The sequence below is a fragment of the Sminthopsis crassicaudata genome, chromosome 2, assembly GCF_048593235.1.
Source record: "Sminthopsis crassicaudata isolate SCR6 chromosome 2, ASM4859323v1, whole genome shotgun sequence".
NCBI lineage: Eukaryota > Metazoa > Chordata > Mammalia > Dasyuromorphia > Dasyuridae > Sminthopsis > Sminthopsis crassicaudata.
In genome coordinates, this window is record NC_133618.1 from 359,685,391 (window position 1) to 359,704,028 (window position 18,638).

At 33.6% G+C, this 18,638-nt stretch overlaps 1 protein-coding gene across 5 annotated transcripts in view; it reads left to right on the forward strand.

Moving 5' to 3' along the window:
- Positions 1 to 18,638, forward strand: part of CDKL3 (cyclin dependent kinase like 3) — an 87,034-nt gene that overhangs the window by 35,354 nt on the left and 33,042 nt on the right. For all 5 annotated transcript variants that reach the window (XM_074290916.1, XM_074290913.1, XM_074290917.1 and 2 more), the window contains 5 exons: positions 536 to 675; positions 2,822 to 2,910; positions 16,538 to 16,691; positions 16,829 to 17,136; positions 18,408 to 18,504. In XM_074290916.1, coding sequence (XP_074147017.1) covers positions 536 to 675; positions 2,822 to 2,910; positions 16,538 to 16,691; positions 16,829 to 17,136; positions 18,408 to 18,504 — 788 coding nt within the window. The remainder of the gene's footprint in view (positions 1 to 535; positions 676 to 2,821; positions 2,911 to 16,537; positions 16,692 to 16,828; positions 17,137 to 18,407; positions 18,505 to 18,638) is intronic.

Sequence of the window (18,638 nt, forward strand, 5' to 3'; positions counted from 1 at the left end):
TCCTTATTTTACAAATGAGGAAATTGAGGAAGTGAAGTGACTTATCCAAAATTAAGTGTTAGCTTGTTAGTGGCAGATCTGAAAAATTATCTTGGTCCTCTCTCTAGTTTTCTTTCTACTACTCCATACTGCAGCCTTCTTCTCTCATTTCATCTATTCATTTTGGTAAATAATAATGAAGTTAAGATTTCCACATATAAATACTTCCTAAGTTTTAATGTTTAACTTTTTTTTCTTTTGGTATCAAATCTACTAATCCCCCCTTCTCAGAGAAGGAAAGAGAAGATGGTTTTACATTAAATCATGTTATAATCTGTTGACAAATTAATTAGAAAATCTGAGATATTTATGCAATAAATTGTTATTTCTTTGCCTTTAAAAATCAAATATACATAAGCCTTATTTTTTACATTTGTAATTCTAATTATTATTGCTTTATGTACAAAATTAGCATTTTAAATATTTAGTTATTTTGACTGTTGGCTGTTTCCTCAACTCTTAAGTTTGTTTGTTTGTTTTTTTTTTCTTCTTTCAGGTAATTTGACACCTCACTTGCAGAGTGTTTTTTCCAGGAGTCCTATTTTTGTTGGGGTAGTTCTTCCTCAAGTTCAGCACCCTAAAAATGCAAGAAAAAAGTATCCGAAGCTAAATGGATTACTGGCAGACATAGTCCATGTATGTTAGAAGAGAGCATGAGCTTATTTCCCAGAACTGTTTGTAAATTTTAATAGCATTTTTAAAAGCTTACTTTAATAGAAATTGAAGTATTCTAACAAGTAAAAATGTTATGGCAAAAATTTAATATATCTACAAATGTATTTCTTAGATATAGAAGAGGAATTATACCTAATTCAATCCCTCTCTTTTGGCAGAGCTTAGACTCTTATTAAGGTCCCTTCAGCTCAGTATTTCTTTCTCTGCACCATGATGAGTCTGTTGTAATTAGGACAAATCTCTATAGAGAAAGATAAACAGGTCTTCCATTCTGCTAGAGGAAGCAGGAAAGGAAGGGCTTCTGAGAACTTCCAATGTTCAAATCTTCCTAAAAATTGGATATTCCATACCTCATGTTTCTAGTTTCAGGTAGTCTGAATTATCTCTGTTTGGCACCGTAATGTCCTATTGTATCCTGTGATGGTGGCCTGTGGACATACATTGATGTCAAGTTTTTAACTTGAAATGAATTTAAATAAAAACATTATAAAGACCTTTTTAAAAGCAGTTATTTTGACCTTCTCTGGTATTTTTGGATTTCTGTTGATCACAAAATGTGGAAAAGTAAAGTATAATTTAGAAAAGTTAGTAAACTTTGTAATAGGAGATAGCTTTTTCAGAAATTATTGATTACTGGAGAGTATTATTGGTTTTAAGATTATAGATGCCAAAATATATTTTTCTACTTTCTTAATTCACTGATTATGTTATTCAGATAATATCTGATAACTAATGGTTTTTTTAAACTCTGTTTTATGTCCTTATGTCTTTTGAAGGGAAGAGTAAAATATTGCATGACTTGTAATTTTAAAGGGAACTTTGAAATGTAAATTATTTAGGAAAATTTACTAAATTTTTATCCCTTTTTTGGTTTATAAAATAGTTTTATTTGTAACTTTGTACATTTTTGGAATTTGGAAAAAATAATTGATCTTGTATTATTTAAAATTTTGTGGTCTCATTTATATGTTATCCAGATGATTTGTTTATTCTTTCTATTGCCCATTTTTGGGGATATTTCTTTGATCAGTGTTATTTCTCCTAGAGAATAGAGTAGGATTGCCCTGCTAAAGATTACTAAAGTGGAATTGGATGGTACTACATTGTCTAAGACTAAAAAGACTTAGGTTTTGGTTCCAGACTTGCCTTGGAACCATCAGTATATGCCCTACTTATGGGTAGAGTTATAAGAGTCACATGATAAGCAGCTGGTATAGTAGAAGAAACCTTGTATTTAGACTTAGGTTTGAATCCTGACTCTATTTACTGCCTATCTGCTCTTGGACAAGTTTCTTCTCACTGGATTTCAGTTGCTTCATATGTGAAATTAAGGGTTGGGCTAAATGATTTATTTCTAAGGCCCCTATCAGCTCTAAGTTCTATAGTTCTCTGTCATAGAATCTTTTACATTTGTCAGTCATTTTGTGGTTATCAGCTAGCTTTCATATATATTGTCTCATTATCATATTGGCCCACAACAGCCTTAAGAATAACCTTTTAGGTCAATTTTATATATGAGGAAACTAAGCCTCCCAGACTTTAAAGTACCTTGTCTACAACAACATAGCTATTGTGGACTTAAGACTTAAATTCAGATTTTCTAACTTCCAATCAAATGTTCTTTCCAGGATAACTCAAGACTGGAAATTTGCTGTTTATATATATTTACTCTTGATCATTTTAGCCAAAATTAGTAATTCAGTCCCCAGAGTCTTTTTTACTAGATAGAACTCTCCATATTTTTTTTTTACTAATGACTTTAGCAGTGTCATTAGTGTTTTATGTTACCATATTAGTTACATGCTTAACCTGTACAAATCTATCTTTATACCCTGTAGCATAAAACCTGTGATAATAAGCTTACATAATGTAAATTAGGTAAATTGTCAGGGGTTGGGAGAGGAGAAGAGAAGTCAGAACTGTAAATTACTGAATCATAATCTTATCTTTTTAATAACTCAGACTTGGGTAACCCCTTTCTTTCTCAGTAATAAAAAAAGAAAAAAATGTATTACATATATGTATATGTATGTAAATGGGCCTTTGTTATGTAAAGAAATTTGTAAAGTAATTTTAACCTTATTATTTAAACTTCATTATTTTCCAGGCTTGTTTACAAATTGATCCTGCTGAAAGGGTGTCATCCACAGATCTTCTGAATCATGACTATTTTACTAGAGATGGGTTTATTGAAAGGTAAGCATTTAAAGGTTTTAATTTTTTTAAATTAAGACTTTTCAGAAAACTGGGAGAAAATTTTACATCTAAGGGTTCTGATAAAGGCCTCATTTATAAAATATAGAAAGAGAATTGACTCAAATTTATAAGAATACAAACTATTCTCTAGTTGATAAATAGTGTGAACAGGCAATTTTCAGATGAAAAAATTAAAACCATTTCTAGTCACATAAAAAACGTTCTAAATCACAGTTGATTAGAGAAATGTAAATTAAGAGAACTCTGAGATACCCCTATACACCTGTCAGATTGGCTAAGATGACAGGAACAAATAATAATGAATGTTGGAGGGGGTGTGGGAAAACTGGGACACTAATACATTGTTGGTGGAGTTGTGAAAGAATCCATTCTGGAGAGCAATCTGGAATTATGCCCAAAAAGTTATCAAACTGTGCATACCCTTTGATCCAGCAGTGCTACTACTGGGCTTATATCCCAAGGAACTACTAAAGAAGGGAAAGGGACCTTTTTGTAGTGGCTAGAAACTGGAAAATGAATGGATGCCCATCAGTTGGAAAATAGCTGAATAAGTTATGACTGTAATGGAATATTATTGTTCTGTAAGAAACATTCAGCAGGATGATTTCAGATAGACCTGGAGAGAATTACATGAACTGATGATAAATAAAGTGAGTAGAACTAAAAGAACATTGTATATAGCAAAAGCAAGATTATATGAGAATCATCTCTGATGGACTTGGCTCTTTCCAACAAGGAGGTGATTCAGGCCAATTCCATAAGATTTGTGATGGAGAGAGCTATCTATATCCAGAAAAAAAGGACTATGGGCATTAAAGGTGGATCATAACATAGTATTTGCACCTTTTTGTTGTTGTGTGCTTTTTTTTCTTTTTTCTTTTTTTCCTTTTGATTTGATTTTTCTTGTGCAGCATGATAAACGTGAAAATAGGTATAGAAGAATTTCACATTTTAACATATATCGGATTGCTGTCTAGGAGAGAGGGTGAGGGGAAAGAAGGTAGAAAAACTTGGAACATAGGGTTTTGCAAGGATGAATATCTGCATGTATTTTGAAAATAAAAAGCCATTATAAAAATAGTAAAATAAAAAAATAAAATTAAAGCTTTTATATTGTAAGTGTTGACAGGTTTCTTTAGGATTTTGTGTATTGCAAATATCTATAATGTGCATAGCTATATGGATGGTAATGTGTATTAGAAAAGAAAATGAAAAAACAGTGAGTCTCGATATATAAACTTTAGGGATCATAAACTAGTGGTAGTCAGTTGGGTCACCAGAAATTTTTGTCTTTAGTCTCACTGGGAACATGGAGTTATTTTCCAATTCTGAGTAATAAAGAACAATGATACTGCCAAAGCACATTGATGGTTTCTTCTTCTATCCTTTTATAGCATTGATTGTCCTTATGCTGTGCTAAATAGCACTGCATTATTGTATCACAGGAACATAGCCTTAAAATTTAAAGGGATCTTTTGGATCATCTATTCTAAGCTTGTAACTTTAGAGAAGAGGAAACTGAGACCTAGAGACAGGAAGTGGTTTTTATTCAAGGTTACCTAAGTAGAAACATACAAAGCTGAGATGTTAACCTATATGTGTAGATGATAGGATAGCTAGAGTGCTGGGCAGTCCAGAAAACCTGAAGTCAAACTCAGCCTTAGACTCTTAGTAGTTGTGTGATACTAGTACATCCCCTCTGTTTGCCTCAGTTTCCTCATCTATCTATCTGTAAAATGGGGGCAATACGTCCTATCTCCCACAGTTACCTTAGGGGGGGTCAAATGATACAATATTTATCTTAACACACTGCCTGACACATACTAGGTGCTTAATAAATGCTTGTTCCTGGCCCCTTCATCTCTAAATGAGGAAGTCAGTGGTCTCTAAATCTTGGATCCTATGACTAAATTATTCTATAACTTTTTATATAGATTAATCTTATTTCACCCTTCTCTATTCGTTTGTTTGTTCATGAATAAACATTTAGTAATTGAACATTGTATGTTGAACACTGCTAGGTACTAGCCCAGGGAGACTTAGAATTTAGGCAAAACATGGCCTTGTCCTCTTGAAGCCTATAGTTTAAAATAAGGAGGGTTGATGAGGAGAGGAGTAAGAGAGGGAACAACTAAGTGCTGTGAAATTTGAAGAAAAAGATACTTATTAATACAGAACTTATCAATATAGTTAAAAAGAATGGAATTCAACAAAAAGGTAAAACTCAGGCATATAACATTTTATTAATAGGGATACTACTTGCTATTAGAGTGGGTCTAAAGATCATTTTATTTAGCCAAAAGATAAAGAATTAAAGATGAGACCCATTTTTATAAGTATAGAATAAAGAACAGAATAGAGTAGGTGAGGAAATCATACTATTAGTTTTAGGGTTGACAACATCATAAGAGTAAGGAATCATTATTAGTTATATTAAAGAATGTGAACATAACATATACGTTGGATCAGGGCCAGCCCTCTCTATTTTGAAAGGAATGCTTTGTGAATTTATGAAGTCCAGATTCATCCCTAGGTCAATGATAGTGTTTTAGAACTAGATGACTCATGGGTACCTGGGAAAGAAATCAAAATTATCTTTAGTTGGTAAGGATGAGGTTTAGTCGGATGAGGTCAGCTTGTCTGCCCTTAAAGATAGTGGAATTTCTCAGAAGCTGGAGAACAAACTTCATTGGCAGGTGGTACTGGAATAACAATTTCTTTAGGGTTAGAGTGTAAGAGTGTTTTATGGGAGTATTGAACCTCTTCAACTTAGCTCAGAGTTTTGTTTTTTTTTTTTTAAAACCAATGATTGTGGGAAAGTTTAAACCTTTGCATCTAATTTGAGAAAGACAAAATTTAAATTTCCGAGCTTCTGTACTCAGAGAAAAGTGATTATATGTAATATAGAATATATTCATATACATATGAATATATATACATGTATATGTAATATAGAACAGTTAGAGAATAGGATTAATTACAGAATATAAAATGCAGGATCAATATCTAGTTTTCACAGAAAGTAAAATTTGAGTTGAGTTTTAAAAGATGAGTAGTAGGGATTCAACAAGTGAAAGAGATAGAGACAGAGAAACAGAGAGTCAGACATTATACTATGAATAAAAGCCAAAGCAAGCAAAGGTCAGAAAAGAAGGGAACATATTCTAATTTGCCTGGAACAGAGAGTTTGTATGGATGATGAGAAGGCTGAAGATGTTGGATGAGTTGAATTGTGATGAACAGACAGGGAAGTTTTCAATTTACTGAATTTATCCTGATATTAATTAATCAGAGGCAATTCTACCTCTTGATTGCTTGACTCCTTGCCATTATTATTTTATTCTTTAAATTGTTTTCTCTTTTTATTATGAATATAATAAAATAAAAATATTTTGATGTACAGAAATGAATAAAAATGAAATTACATACATTAGGAGGATTATAATACATACTTTAAAAATATTTTAATAGTTTTTATTTACCAGATATATGCATGGGTAATTTTACAACATTGACAATTGCCAAACCTTTTGTTCTAATTTTTATCCTCTTTCCCCCCCCCCCAGATGGCAGGTTGACCAATACATGTTAAATATGTTAGATTATAAATTAAATACAATATATGTATACATGTCCAAACTTTTATTTTGCTGTACAAAAAGAATTGGACTTTGAAATAGTGTACAATCAGCCTGTGAAGGAAATCCAAAATGCAGGCGGAAAAAATTAGAGGGATTGGGAATTCTATGTAGTAGTTCATAATCATCTCCCAGAATTCTTTCGCTAAGTGTAGCTGGTTCAGTTCATTACTGCTCTATTGGAACTGATTTGGTTCATCTCATTGTTGAACATGGCCACATCCATCAGAATTGATCATCATATAGTATTGTTGTTGAAGTATACAACAATCTCCTGATCTTGCTCATTTCACTCAGCATCAGTTCCTATAAGTCTCTCCAATACATACTTTTTAAAAACACTTGAATTCTTATTTTTTGTTTCCTCTGAACTTTTTGTTTATTTTTAAAATAAATTTAGGGTTTTATTGATATGCTTTTGTTTCTTTTTACCCTTATTATTCCCTCTGACTCCCATTATATTTCAGGCAGAATCATAATAAATTAGTATTATTAAGTTAAATCAGCTCATTCGCAATGTTATGAAAATGTTTGTTTCATTTTGTACATCTAGTCCATCTCCCTTCCAACAGGTTATCAGTCTTCTAAAATCATATTTGAAGTTTTTCAGAGTTGTTTTTCTTTACTTTTTTGTAGTCCTTATGTAAATTACTTTTATAGTATTTCTCTCTCTCTCTCTCTCTCTCTCTCTCTCTCTGTCTCTGTCTCTCTGTCTCTCTCTCTTCTCTCTGTCTCTGTGTCTCTCTCTCTCTGTCTCTGTGTCTCTCTCTCTCTCTCTCTCTCTCTCTCTCTCTCTCTCTCTCTCTCTCTCTCTCTCTCTCTTTTCTGAGGCAATTGGGGTTAAGTGATTTGCCTAGAGTCACACAGCTAGGACGCATTAAGTGTCTTGAGCTCAGATTTGAACTCAGGTTCTTCTGACTTCAGGACTAGTGTTCATATTCACTATGCCACCTAGCTGCCCCTTCTCATTTCTTTTTGTTCATGCAAGTCTTCCCAAGTTTCTCTAAATCTATCCCTTTCATAATTTCTTATGGCACAATATTATTTCTTTTTTTTGAATCAAACAATTTTAATTGTTTATTTTTAATTAAAATTTTTGAACAAATATCTGCCTTCTCTCTCTCCTGCCTTTCCCATCCCACTTGAGAAGTCAAGAAAAACAAAGTCTCCAGCTATCAACATGTATAAGCAAAACAAATCCCCACATTTGGCTGTATTTTTTGAAAGTCTCATTCTGAACTCTTGAGTCCATCATATCTCTTATCAGGAGGTGATTAGACTTCATCTTGAGTTTTGTAGATTTATGGTTTGCTATTGTGTTGATCAGAGTTCCTAAAACTTTGAGTTTATTGTCTTTACTATATTGTTGCTATTGTATACATTGTTCTTGTAAACTGTTCACTTCACTCTGCAATGTATAAGTCTTCCTAGGTTTTTCTTAAACCATCCCCTTTTTAATTTCTTTATAGTACAATAGTATTCCATCATATTTTGTACATAAGAATGTATATAATTTGTGGCAATAATATTTAACTTATGTGCTACAGTTTGTTCAACAATTCCTCAATTGATAGATACTCACTCTCTTTCCAATTTCTTGCTGAAATAAAAAATTGCTATGGATTTATCCTTCTGTCTTTGACCTTGTTTAGCTATAATGACATCATTGGGTCAAACAGTATATACAGTTTAGCATCCTTTTAGGTATACTTCCAAATTGTTTTTCTTAGTGGTTAAACAAATAAATAGCTCCATCAATGTGCCTGTCTTCCCATACTTCTTTCAACAATAGCATTTTTCATCTTTGCCAATATGAAAAATGAGGTAAACTATCAGAGCTGTTTTAATTTACATTTCCTTTGTTATAAGTTTTTTGGACCATTTTTTCACATAGTAACTTTTCTTGTTCATATCCTTGGGTCATATATCTGTTGGAGAATGGCTTTTGTTCATATATGTTTGTATTAGTTTTCTATCTCTATATTTCAGATTTGAGTGCATTGTCAGAGAAATTTGCTGCAAGCATGATCATTGTGGAAATAAGGATATAAGAATTGCATATGTTTAACATATATTGAGTTACTCTCTAGGGGAGAGGTTGGCAGGAAGGGAGGTGAAAAAAATTGGAACACAAGATTTTGCAATAATGAATGTTGAAAATTATCTATGCATGTGTTTTGAAAATAAAAAGCTTTAATATAAGAAGATAATGATAATGAATAAAAAAGAAATTTGCTGCAAGAATTTTTCCCTTGTTCACTGTTTTCCTTTAAATTCCAGCTATGTTGATTTTTGACTTTTTAAACCTTTAAAAATTTATGAAACAAAATTGGTCATTTTATCCTATCATCCATTCTATCCATTGTTTGATCAATTTGGTCAATAATTCTTTTCCTACACAAAGTTATGAATGGTATATCCTTTCCTTCTTCTCTAGTTTGTATAGCTAATATAACAAATATTATAAGATTTCAATCTAAAACTAATGTTTGCCAGAAAACAGTTTTCCAGTTTTTGTACATTTTTGTTGGTATCCTTAAGTTGGCAATTGAACATCTAGCATTCTTGAAGTTATGTAAGAGTGTTCTACCATGTGCAACTGCTTATGAAAACTGTTAATCTGTCATACTGATCATTTTTTCTAATTTTTTAATCAGTAAGATAGTCTTTAATCTTTAAAAGATTAAGATTAAAGACTTATAATAAAGTTTGAGATCTGGTACTGCTAAGTTACTTTTAGTTTTAAATTTTTTTCATTATGTCCTTGACCTTTGTTTTTCCAGTTGAATTTTACTACTATTTTATCTAGTTCTCTGAAGTATTATTAATTTGGCATGACAACTAAATCAGTAAATTGTTTTAGAAAGTATTTTCACTGTATTATGTTGGCAGGATCTAATCATGGAAATCAATATTTCTCCAATTATCCATGTCTTATTCTGTTCTTGTAAAGCCTAAAGTATGTTTATATTCATGTAAATCCAGAGTATGTTTTTGTAAACTGACTCCCATATATTTTATATATTTTGTAGTTACTGAAATGAATTTTCTTCTTTATATATCTTCCTATTGGATTTTGTTAATATGGTTAACAATTTGGGGGGGTTTATTTTATATCCTGTTACTTTCCTAATGTTATTATTTCAGTTAAATGTTAATTGAATCCCTAGAGTTCTTTAAGTAAATCATCATATTTTCATCATCTTCCTTGTCCTTTTACAGTACTTAAGAGTCAGCCATACAATAGCACCTTATATATTATCTCTCTCTTTTGTATCAGGTATACTTGTTTCTCCTTCTCTAGCTCCTGAAGATTTTTGAACAGAGGAGGGCATGACTAGATCTATATAGAAGGAATATTCCCCCAGCACTAGCAGAAAGGCTAGATTAGGGATTGAAGCAGATGGAGGCAGGAAGATATTGCAATACTGAAGGTGATAATGAGTGTCTGTTGTAGGGTAGTAATGGTGGAAATAGAGGGAAGTTGAAGGTAAGTGACAGATATTGCTGAGGAATCAATACTTGGTAATCAGTGGTAAGGGAGAATATAAAGTAAAAATATGCCCAAAGTTTCAAACATGAGAGATTAGATGAATAGATGAATGGTAATACCATTCCCCCAAAAGTAAACTCAAAAAGAGAAGTGGATTTAGGAAGTGTTATTATGTTTATATTGTCTTAAGACAATTGAAGATGTGGACATGGAGCTGAGGAACCACAATAAGCCATGAAATAAGGATATGAACATTAATTATCATAGAACTGATAAGGAAATATAGGAGTAAATGAGATTGCCAGGGGAAAGCAAAGGGACATGAAGCCAATAAAGAAGAGATGGGAAGTCAATCAACTAGCATTTATTAGACATTGATTATGTGTCAGCCACTGTGCTGTGTGCGGGGGGATACAAAAAAATGCAAAAATATAGTCTCTGCTCTCAAGAAAGTCACAGTCTAATGGAGGAAACAAAATGCAGATAATCATACACAAATAAAATATATACAGGATAAATTGGAGATAGTAATAGAGAAGGCACTAAGACTGAGGAGGACTGGAAAAGTCTTCTTAAAAAGGTGGATTGTAGCTGATACTTGAAGAAAGTCAAGAAAGCTAAGAGGGAAAAATAAGGAGGGAGAGGCAGCTTGGGAAAATGCTTGAAGCTGGCACACGTGGGTGGTAATGTGCAAGGAAAGCAATGAGGCCAGTGTCTCTGGATTGCTTAGTATTTAAAAGAAAGGTAGAAAAAGAGAGGTTATAAAGGGATTTTCAAAGCCAGAGGATTTTCTATTTAATCCTGAATATATTAAGAACCACTAGAATTTATTGTGGAGGGAGATGATATGGTCAGACTGACATTTTAGAAGGATCATTGCAATAGTTCAGTGGAAGTTAGCTTGGAGTGGGGAGAAACTTGGAGGCAGGAGGTCCAAAAGCAGGCTATTTCAGTAGTGTAGGCATGAAATGAGAGGGCCTGCCCCAAGGCAGTATCAAAGGAGAGAAGAAGGGTATATATGAGAGAGATTATGGAGGTAGAAGTGAAAGGACTTGACAGTTGAATGGATATAGAGAGTGAAAAAGAGGAATTAAAAATTAGCGATTTAGATTCAAGTCTGAGTGGTTGTTAGTAATAGGGAAGTTGGAAAGAAGTGAGAGGTGTTTTTTTTTTGGGGGGGGGGATAATGAATTTAGTTTTAGACATACTGAGTTTAATATGTCTATGGAATAGCCATTTCAGATGTTTAACAGAAAATACAAGATACAATAGGGGTCAGGAGAGCAGTTAGGACTGGACAAAGTAAATCTGAGAATCATCTACAAAGCAATGATGATTGAATGATCACCAAATAGTATAGAGGGGGAAAGAAAGACAGAGACATTTAGAGACACCCATGGTTAGTGGACATGATGTAGCTGAAGATCCAGCAAAAGAGAGGAAAAGAAAAAGGAAAGAGAACCAGGAGAAAGTAGTGTCATGAAAACTAAAGTATCAGTGAGAAGAGGGTGATTAACATTGTCAAAGGTATGGAAAGGTCAGGAAGAATGAGAAATGAAAATAACCATTAGATTTAGTCCTTAAGAAATAATTAGAATTTGATATCTCTGACCCTTTAATGGAGAAGAAAAATTTCTAAAAGGAACAAGTGTCAATTTTGACAGGTCAAAAAAAGATGAAGATTAAAAAAAAGATCACTAGATTTGTTAAGGGATTAGGAAGCCATTAACAACTTTTGAGAGAGTAGTTTCTATAGCATTGTGGGAGAGAAGCCAGATTGCCAGGGTTTGAGGAGACAGTGATTGATGCATGAGGTGGAGAGATTAGGTATAAACAATTCTTCTGAAAAATATGGCCACAAAAGAAGAAAAATGGGAAAGGTAACTCTCCAACTAAAGAAAATTAGAAGGACATTAGAGAAAAATGGAAAAGATTCAGTAAAGACTAAGAAATTGAAAATGCTTCAGAGAGGGAATGACAGAGTAATCCTTTTATGCTATGACTAGAGGGAAAAAGAAGGTACTCAGAACTTTTGACTAAATAGAGAAGGGGACCTGAGGCAACTTAGTCTTCAGTCTCCTCAATGAAGTACCATGTTTCCCCGATAATAAGACCTATCCTGAAAATAAGACACCCACATACTCTTTAATATTCCGCTAAAATAAGCCCTCCCCCGAAAATAAGCCCTATCGAACTTACTATGAAAACGGTCATCATGGTGATCCCCTGCGCTATATGCTGCGTAGCGGTACCTTCAGTAAGCAGCGCCTCCCTCCCCTCCCGGGTGAAACGCACGTCGCGCTCCGAGCTGCATCCAATCAGAGCTGCAGCAGTGAGCGCGTCATCCTCTTCTTCCCTGGTGATTTGCTTGCTGGCGCTACTGAGAGCAGCGCCGCGGAGTAGAGCTGAGACAGGACCATCTAAAAACTCGGTAAGTTCAGTAAGCGATGGAGAATAAAATAAGCACTCAGGGGGCATGATGGAGGCTAAAAGGGGCATGATGGAGGCTAAAATGGGCATGATGGAGGATAAAAGGGGCATGATGGAAGATAAAATAAGCCCTCCCCTGAAAATAAGCCCTCTGGTGTTTTTTAGTCCCAAAAAAATAATAAGACAGTGTCTTATTATCGGGGAAACACGGTAGTAGATTGAATAATCAACTGTACTTGTGGAAATTTGAGCCATGGTTAGAAGCAAGGAGATTTAGAAAAAAGGTTTAGGACAGTTATTGAGGAGTGAAATATGGAGTTCATTGCACAAGGCTGGATCAATTGAAATTTGTATTAGATAAAAATCATGTTGGTTTTATGACTTTTTCCATTGATGCCCAGAAGTTCTGAAATAGGGGTGGAGAAATTTTATGTTGGGGATTTTATAGAGATGAAGATGTATAGGTCAAAAATTATGGAAGCTCAGGAATTCTAAGGTAGTAGTTAATGAAATATTTCAGTTAGACCATGGGATTCAGGGCTGAATGTGGAGGCAAGTAAGATGATGTGTGGGTATAGGTGTGATGTTAATGATGAAGTTAATCACGATAAAGTTGACAAAATAAATATTATTATGAATAACAGAGCAAGAAGGATGGAGCAGAAAATTGTGTTTAGATAGTAGAATCTTAGAGATTCTAGAAATCTGTGATATGATGTGATGTAAAGTGTTGGGATCTTGTAATCATTAACTCATGGAAATTGAGTAAATTGAGGACCTCTGAAGTTAGAGGTCAGTATTCAGCTTCAGCGAAGTATAAATAGAAGTCAGTAAAATTGAGATATTTGAGGCAATGTGAGACCAGTTAAAAATATGAACATTAAAGCTCTTGAGGATCATGACTGGAATTGAAATAACAAGTTTGTGAGCAAGGTATTGAAAGTATTAAGAAAAATAGAAGTTTTCTTGAAGGTAGTATTAAGAAGAAAGTTGGGAGAGTAAACTGAAAACCTTCAGGTTTTCAACCTGAATAATAGAAATAGGGAAACATTAATATTCTAGTCTCTTCTCCTAACCCTGTTTAATAAAAACCAGTTCTCCCCTAACTCTAAAATATATGGTACCCTCACAAGAGAACTAGATTTCTGTTAGTGTAAAGAAGGGATAGAATGTTGATTGAAAAGTTGAAGGATGCCTGTCAGATTGGCTAAGATGACAGGAACAAATAATGATGAATATTGGAGGGGATGTGGGAAAACTGGGACACTGATACATTGTTGGTGGAGTTGTGAAAGAATCCAACCATTCTGGAGAGCAATCTGGAACTATGCCCAAAAAGTTACCAAACTGTGCATACCCTTTGATCCAGCATTGCTGCTATTGGGCTTATATCCCAAGGAAATACTGAGGAGGGGAAAGGGACCTGTATGTGCCAAAATATTTGTGGTAGCTCTTTTCATAGTGGCTAGAAACTGGAAGATGAATGGATGTCCATCAATTGGAGAATGGTTGGGTAAATTATGGTATATGAAGGTTATGGAATATTATTGCTCTGTAAGAAATGACCAGCAGGAGGAATACAGAGAGGCTGGGAGAGACTTACATCAACTGATGCTGAGTGAAATGAACAGAACCAGAAGATCACTGTACACTTCAATGTTGTATGAAGATGTATTCTGATGGAAGTGGATATCTTCAACATAAAGAAGATCTAACTCACTTCCAGTTGATCAATGATGCACAGAAACAACTACACCCAGAGAAGGAACACTTGGAATTGAATGTAAAATATTAGCATTACTGTCTATCTACCCAGGCTACTTATACCTTCGGAATCTAATACTTAATGTGCAACAAGAAAATGGTGTTTACACACATACATTGTATCTAGGTTATATTGTAACACATGTAAAATGTATGGGATTGCCTGTCATCAAGGGGAGGGAGTAGAGGGAGGGAGGGGATAATTTGGAAAAATGAATACAAGGGATAACGTTATAAAAAAAATTACTCATGCATATATACCGTCAAAAAAATTTATAAAAATAAAATTAAAATTAAAAAAAAGAAAAGTTGAAGGATGATATTTAAGAAAGTTCCAAAGGACGTATCAGAATAAGATAGAAGATAAAAGTTACTCTGTTGGGTCCACTCCTCTTCCTCTACCAAAATCAAAGGGACAGAAGAAGGGTTAACATACTACTTGTTGACTATAGTTGCTCTCACACCATGTTGTACTTAGATGTATTCATATTAAAATGGACATTGGGAAGGGTAGGGCTAATTAGAATAAATAATAAGCTGTTGGAGTAGGTAGATTGTAAACTTCTTCAAGGGACTATAATTTTTATAGTTTAAAAAATTCCCCACAGTAGAGTGCAAAAGTGTTTTCAGATAACTTTATTGGCAAAATAGTTTTTAAACAAGCAGCTTTATGATTGCTACTTATGCTTTAAAAAATAATGGGGAAAGTTGCGAATGAATTAAGAACCTATTCTAATACCATTTGAAATGTTATATGACCTAGTAAATGGAGCAGTAGACTTGCAAAAGAAGATCTTGGTTCAGATCCCACCTCTGATGCTTCCTATGTATGAAATCATCTTCAAATCACTTAACATTTTTGAGTCTCAGTTCTCTCAGCTATGAAATGAGGCTAATAATAGTTATAATACTTATCTCACAGGATTGCTATGAGGATCAGATATATATGAAACATTCTGTAAACTTTAGAGTGCAATATAAATCAATACTAGTTATTCTCAGCATTTAGTCATTTATTTTCAGACTTCAGGGAGTTCAGTTTTAAATTTAATCAAATCAGAAAGAAAAATGTGGGTTAGCTATATGGATAAGTTTTAGAGAGAGGAAAAGTTTTATTTTGGGTCACTTATATATATGTATATATATATACACTCGTCCTCCAGATCTATATTATCCATGATCAAGTTGTTTCATATGTATCAGACTTCTTGTGAACCCTATTGGGGTTTTCTTGGCAAGGATATTGAGTGGTTTGCTATTCTATTATTTGCCGTTTCCTTCTCTAGCTCATTTTACAAATGAGGAAACTGAGGCAAAAAAGATTAAGTGACTTGCCCCGGTTCCACATCTAGTAAATGTCTGGGGTGGATTTTAACTCATAAAGATGAGCTTTCCTTATTCTAAGCCCCATGCTTTGTCCATTGTACCCCTCACTGCCCCAGATCTATATAAATACCTTATTTTTTCTCTTTAACTCTAACTCTACATCCCAATTGCCTAATATAATTTTTCAAAACCAAAATACATACTTCTGGTTTTGTTAACATTTGTTCTTTAAATTTAAAAGTTTTATTTTGAATCATTTTATTTTAATACATCAACCATTTTCCAATAAACAATTGTCACTTCTCTCATATTTTCCCATAAAAAATAAATTAAGCAAAATAGAGATTGTGACTTACAATACATATTTCTTTCCATTTTTATAGTTTGGTGACAGAAAGGAAAGCTCTCATAGTACCTGACAGAGTGGATGAATCTTTCTGAATTGTCTCATTGGCAGTATTCACTTTCATGTGGTCTAATCACCCTTCATTTCAAGACATATAGCTAATAAGTATCAGAAGTAGAATTTTAACCCAGGTCGTCTTGGCTTCAAATTAATTATTCTGTCTACTGTGTTATGCTCTCTTTCAAGTCAGTAGGCTTTAACAATTTGAAACAGATGTTTATATTTCCTGAGTTTTGTTGCTCATAAGGAGCGTTTGTTTATTTTTCAGTTGTAAAACAATCCAAGCTTATAGAATTCCTACTTTTAAAGATTTTGGAAGACTTTTATTAATAAGCAATATATTTGAGTTAAATATAAATTGTTTTTGCCTTTCTTTGTATCTCCATTGCTTAGCACAGTGCTTGGCACATAGCAAGAAATGGTTGTTGACTTCATTTCATCATGTATAAATGTATTTGTTACATAGTTGATGAATATATTAGAGCAAATAGAACATGAAGATTCAGCATTTGTGCATAAATTGATTTGTGATTGCATTTTTTTTATCAGATTCATACCAGAACTGAGGGCTAAGTTACTGCAAGAAGCAAAAGTCAATTCATTCATAAAGCCCAAAGAGAATTCTAAAGAAACTGAATTCACTAAAGAAGACAGGAAAACAATTCATGGAAATACATTGCCAAGTAGTTCAACTATAGGAAAGGTGAAGATTTGTTTGTCTATTTTTCTGAAAAAATATCACTTTGTATATGGAAAACTGTAATATATAGAAGGAAACTTCTTAGGCCTCTATTGACTAAGTTATTTTCTATATTCAGAATTTGGATATATCTATTCTAGGATGGGGACAAGGACAAAAAGGCCAAGGATATAAAAGTTCGAATTTTTAAAGTAAAAGGAGGGAAAGGAGACGTTTCTGAAAGTGAATATTACCAACGGGACAGTTCAGAATTTTTTCATACTCTTTCTCAAGATAATAAACCTGTAACAACCGAATCACCTATCCCTGCAAATCTCAACTATGATTCTAACAACATGAAGGAAGATGTCTATGCGGGCGGGTTTATGACTATGCCACCCATTAATCCTAATAGCAGTAATTTGACTGCTGCAAATCCTAACTCACATTTCACCCACATAACTACAAGGTGGGTAGCAACTGTGGAAATAATAGGATATTAGTAAATGGCAAAAATGATTTAACTTTTTCTTATCAGGTATATTACAAAGAATGAATACTTATTCAGTACCTCAAGAATCTTTAAATGTTGGGGTATGTATTCCTTTTACTAATGCAAATTCCCTTTATTACTTGGATAGTTATCAAACATTGATACAGCTAAAAAAAATTCATCATTTTTTCACCAAACCAGTGAAGAGCCCCTCCATTTATAGCTAGATTGTTTTCTGGCAGTTAGTCCATCACCAGACTAGTTTTTGAAGCCTTTCTGGTTTGGTAGATCTTGCTAGAATTTGTATTCTTCTAGTATAGGCTTTGAGACTTTGGGGATACCTTTATGCATGATGAGCATTAAAAGATGATTTTAGTGGTGAAAAGAATGATTAGTGTATATGAAATGTTTTGATTGTGAAAGATGAAATGTACAAATTCTAGCAGTATTAGGTAAATCTTAGTAACTTAAGTAAATCTTTATTTATAATCATATATGTCCCCATTAAGTCAAATAAAAACTGGAAATACTTTCTAACAGTCAAAAAGTTTAGGAAAACAATTCTATTTTGAGTCAATTTCATATTTATCGTTTGTTTTGCTGTTTTTGAAGCAACTGTAGAAGCAGATGAGCCTGAAGAAGCCTAAGGAGATCAATGGATTGAGGGTCAGATGTTCAGATCAGTTAGAGTTAAATGAATATCCAAGTAAGTCCAAGAGGAGAAGCAGAGTAAAAAGTGATTGGATATTAAGGATCAGGTTAAATAGTAGACATATAATTTGATGAGCTAGGTCTAAGCATCTAGGAAATGAACACAAGTCATGAAAACACAAGTTTATAGCCTGGGTCTGAGTCAGAGGAGTGTCAGGAAAACAGGCTAAGTGCCTAGGGACAGAAGGGCACAGCCTTCAGGCACAGAAAAGCTTAGTAACATGGAAAAGAAGCCAGAATTGGATAAGACTGAACAAGATGCCAGAAACCCAAGTACAAAGGTACATAGTCTGTAGTCCTCCATAGAAAGGAGATGAGCCACTTCAATATGAACAACTCTTAGAAGCCTTAGTGACCAGAAGTTGTTGGTTTTCTGCCTTGACTTTATGCTTTGTTCAATGTGAATGAACAAGCACTGACATTAGTGCTAGTGTTGAGAAAGTGTTCCACACATTCTATTTATCCTGGATTGGAGCAGAAGCAGAGGTTTTGGCTTCTCCAGGGAGTTTTAACAGCTTTTCATATTCATTTCTCAGTAATAAGCCATCTGAAAAAGCTAAAAAGAGAAGGACTTCCTCACAGTCTCTTACACAGTCCATATCTAACAAGCAAGAGGATGCAGGTTCTGTTCAGGTAAGTTCAAGGAGCTAATCATTTAAATTTGTCCTTTTTCTACATTTATACTTCATTTCCATTATTACATTTGAGGCCCTATTCCAATTTATTAAATCCAGTTTTGATTTTAAATACAATTTTCTTCCTGAGAC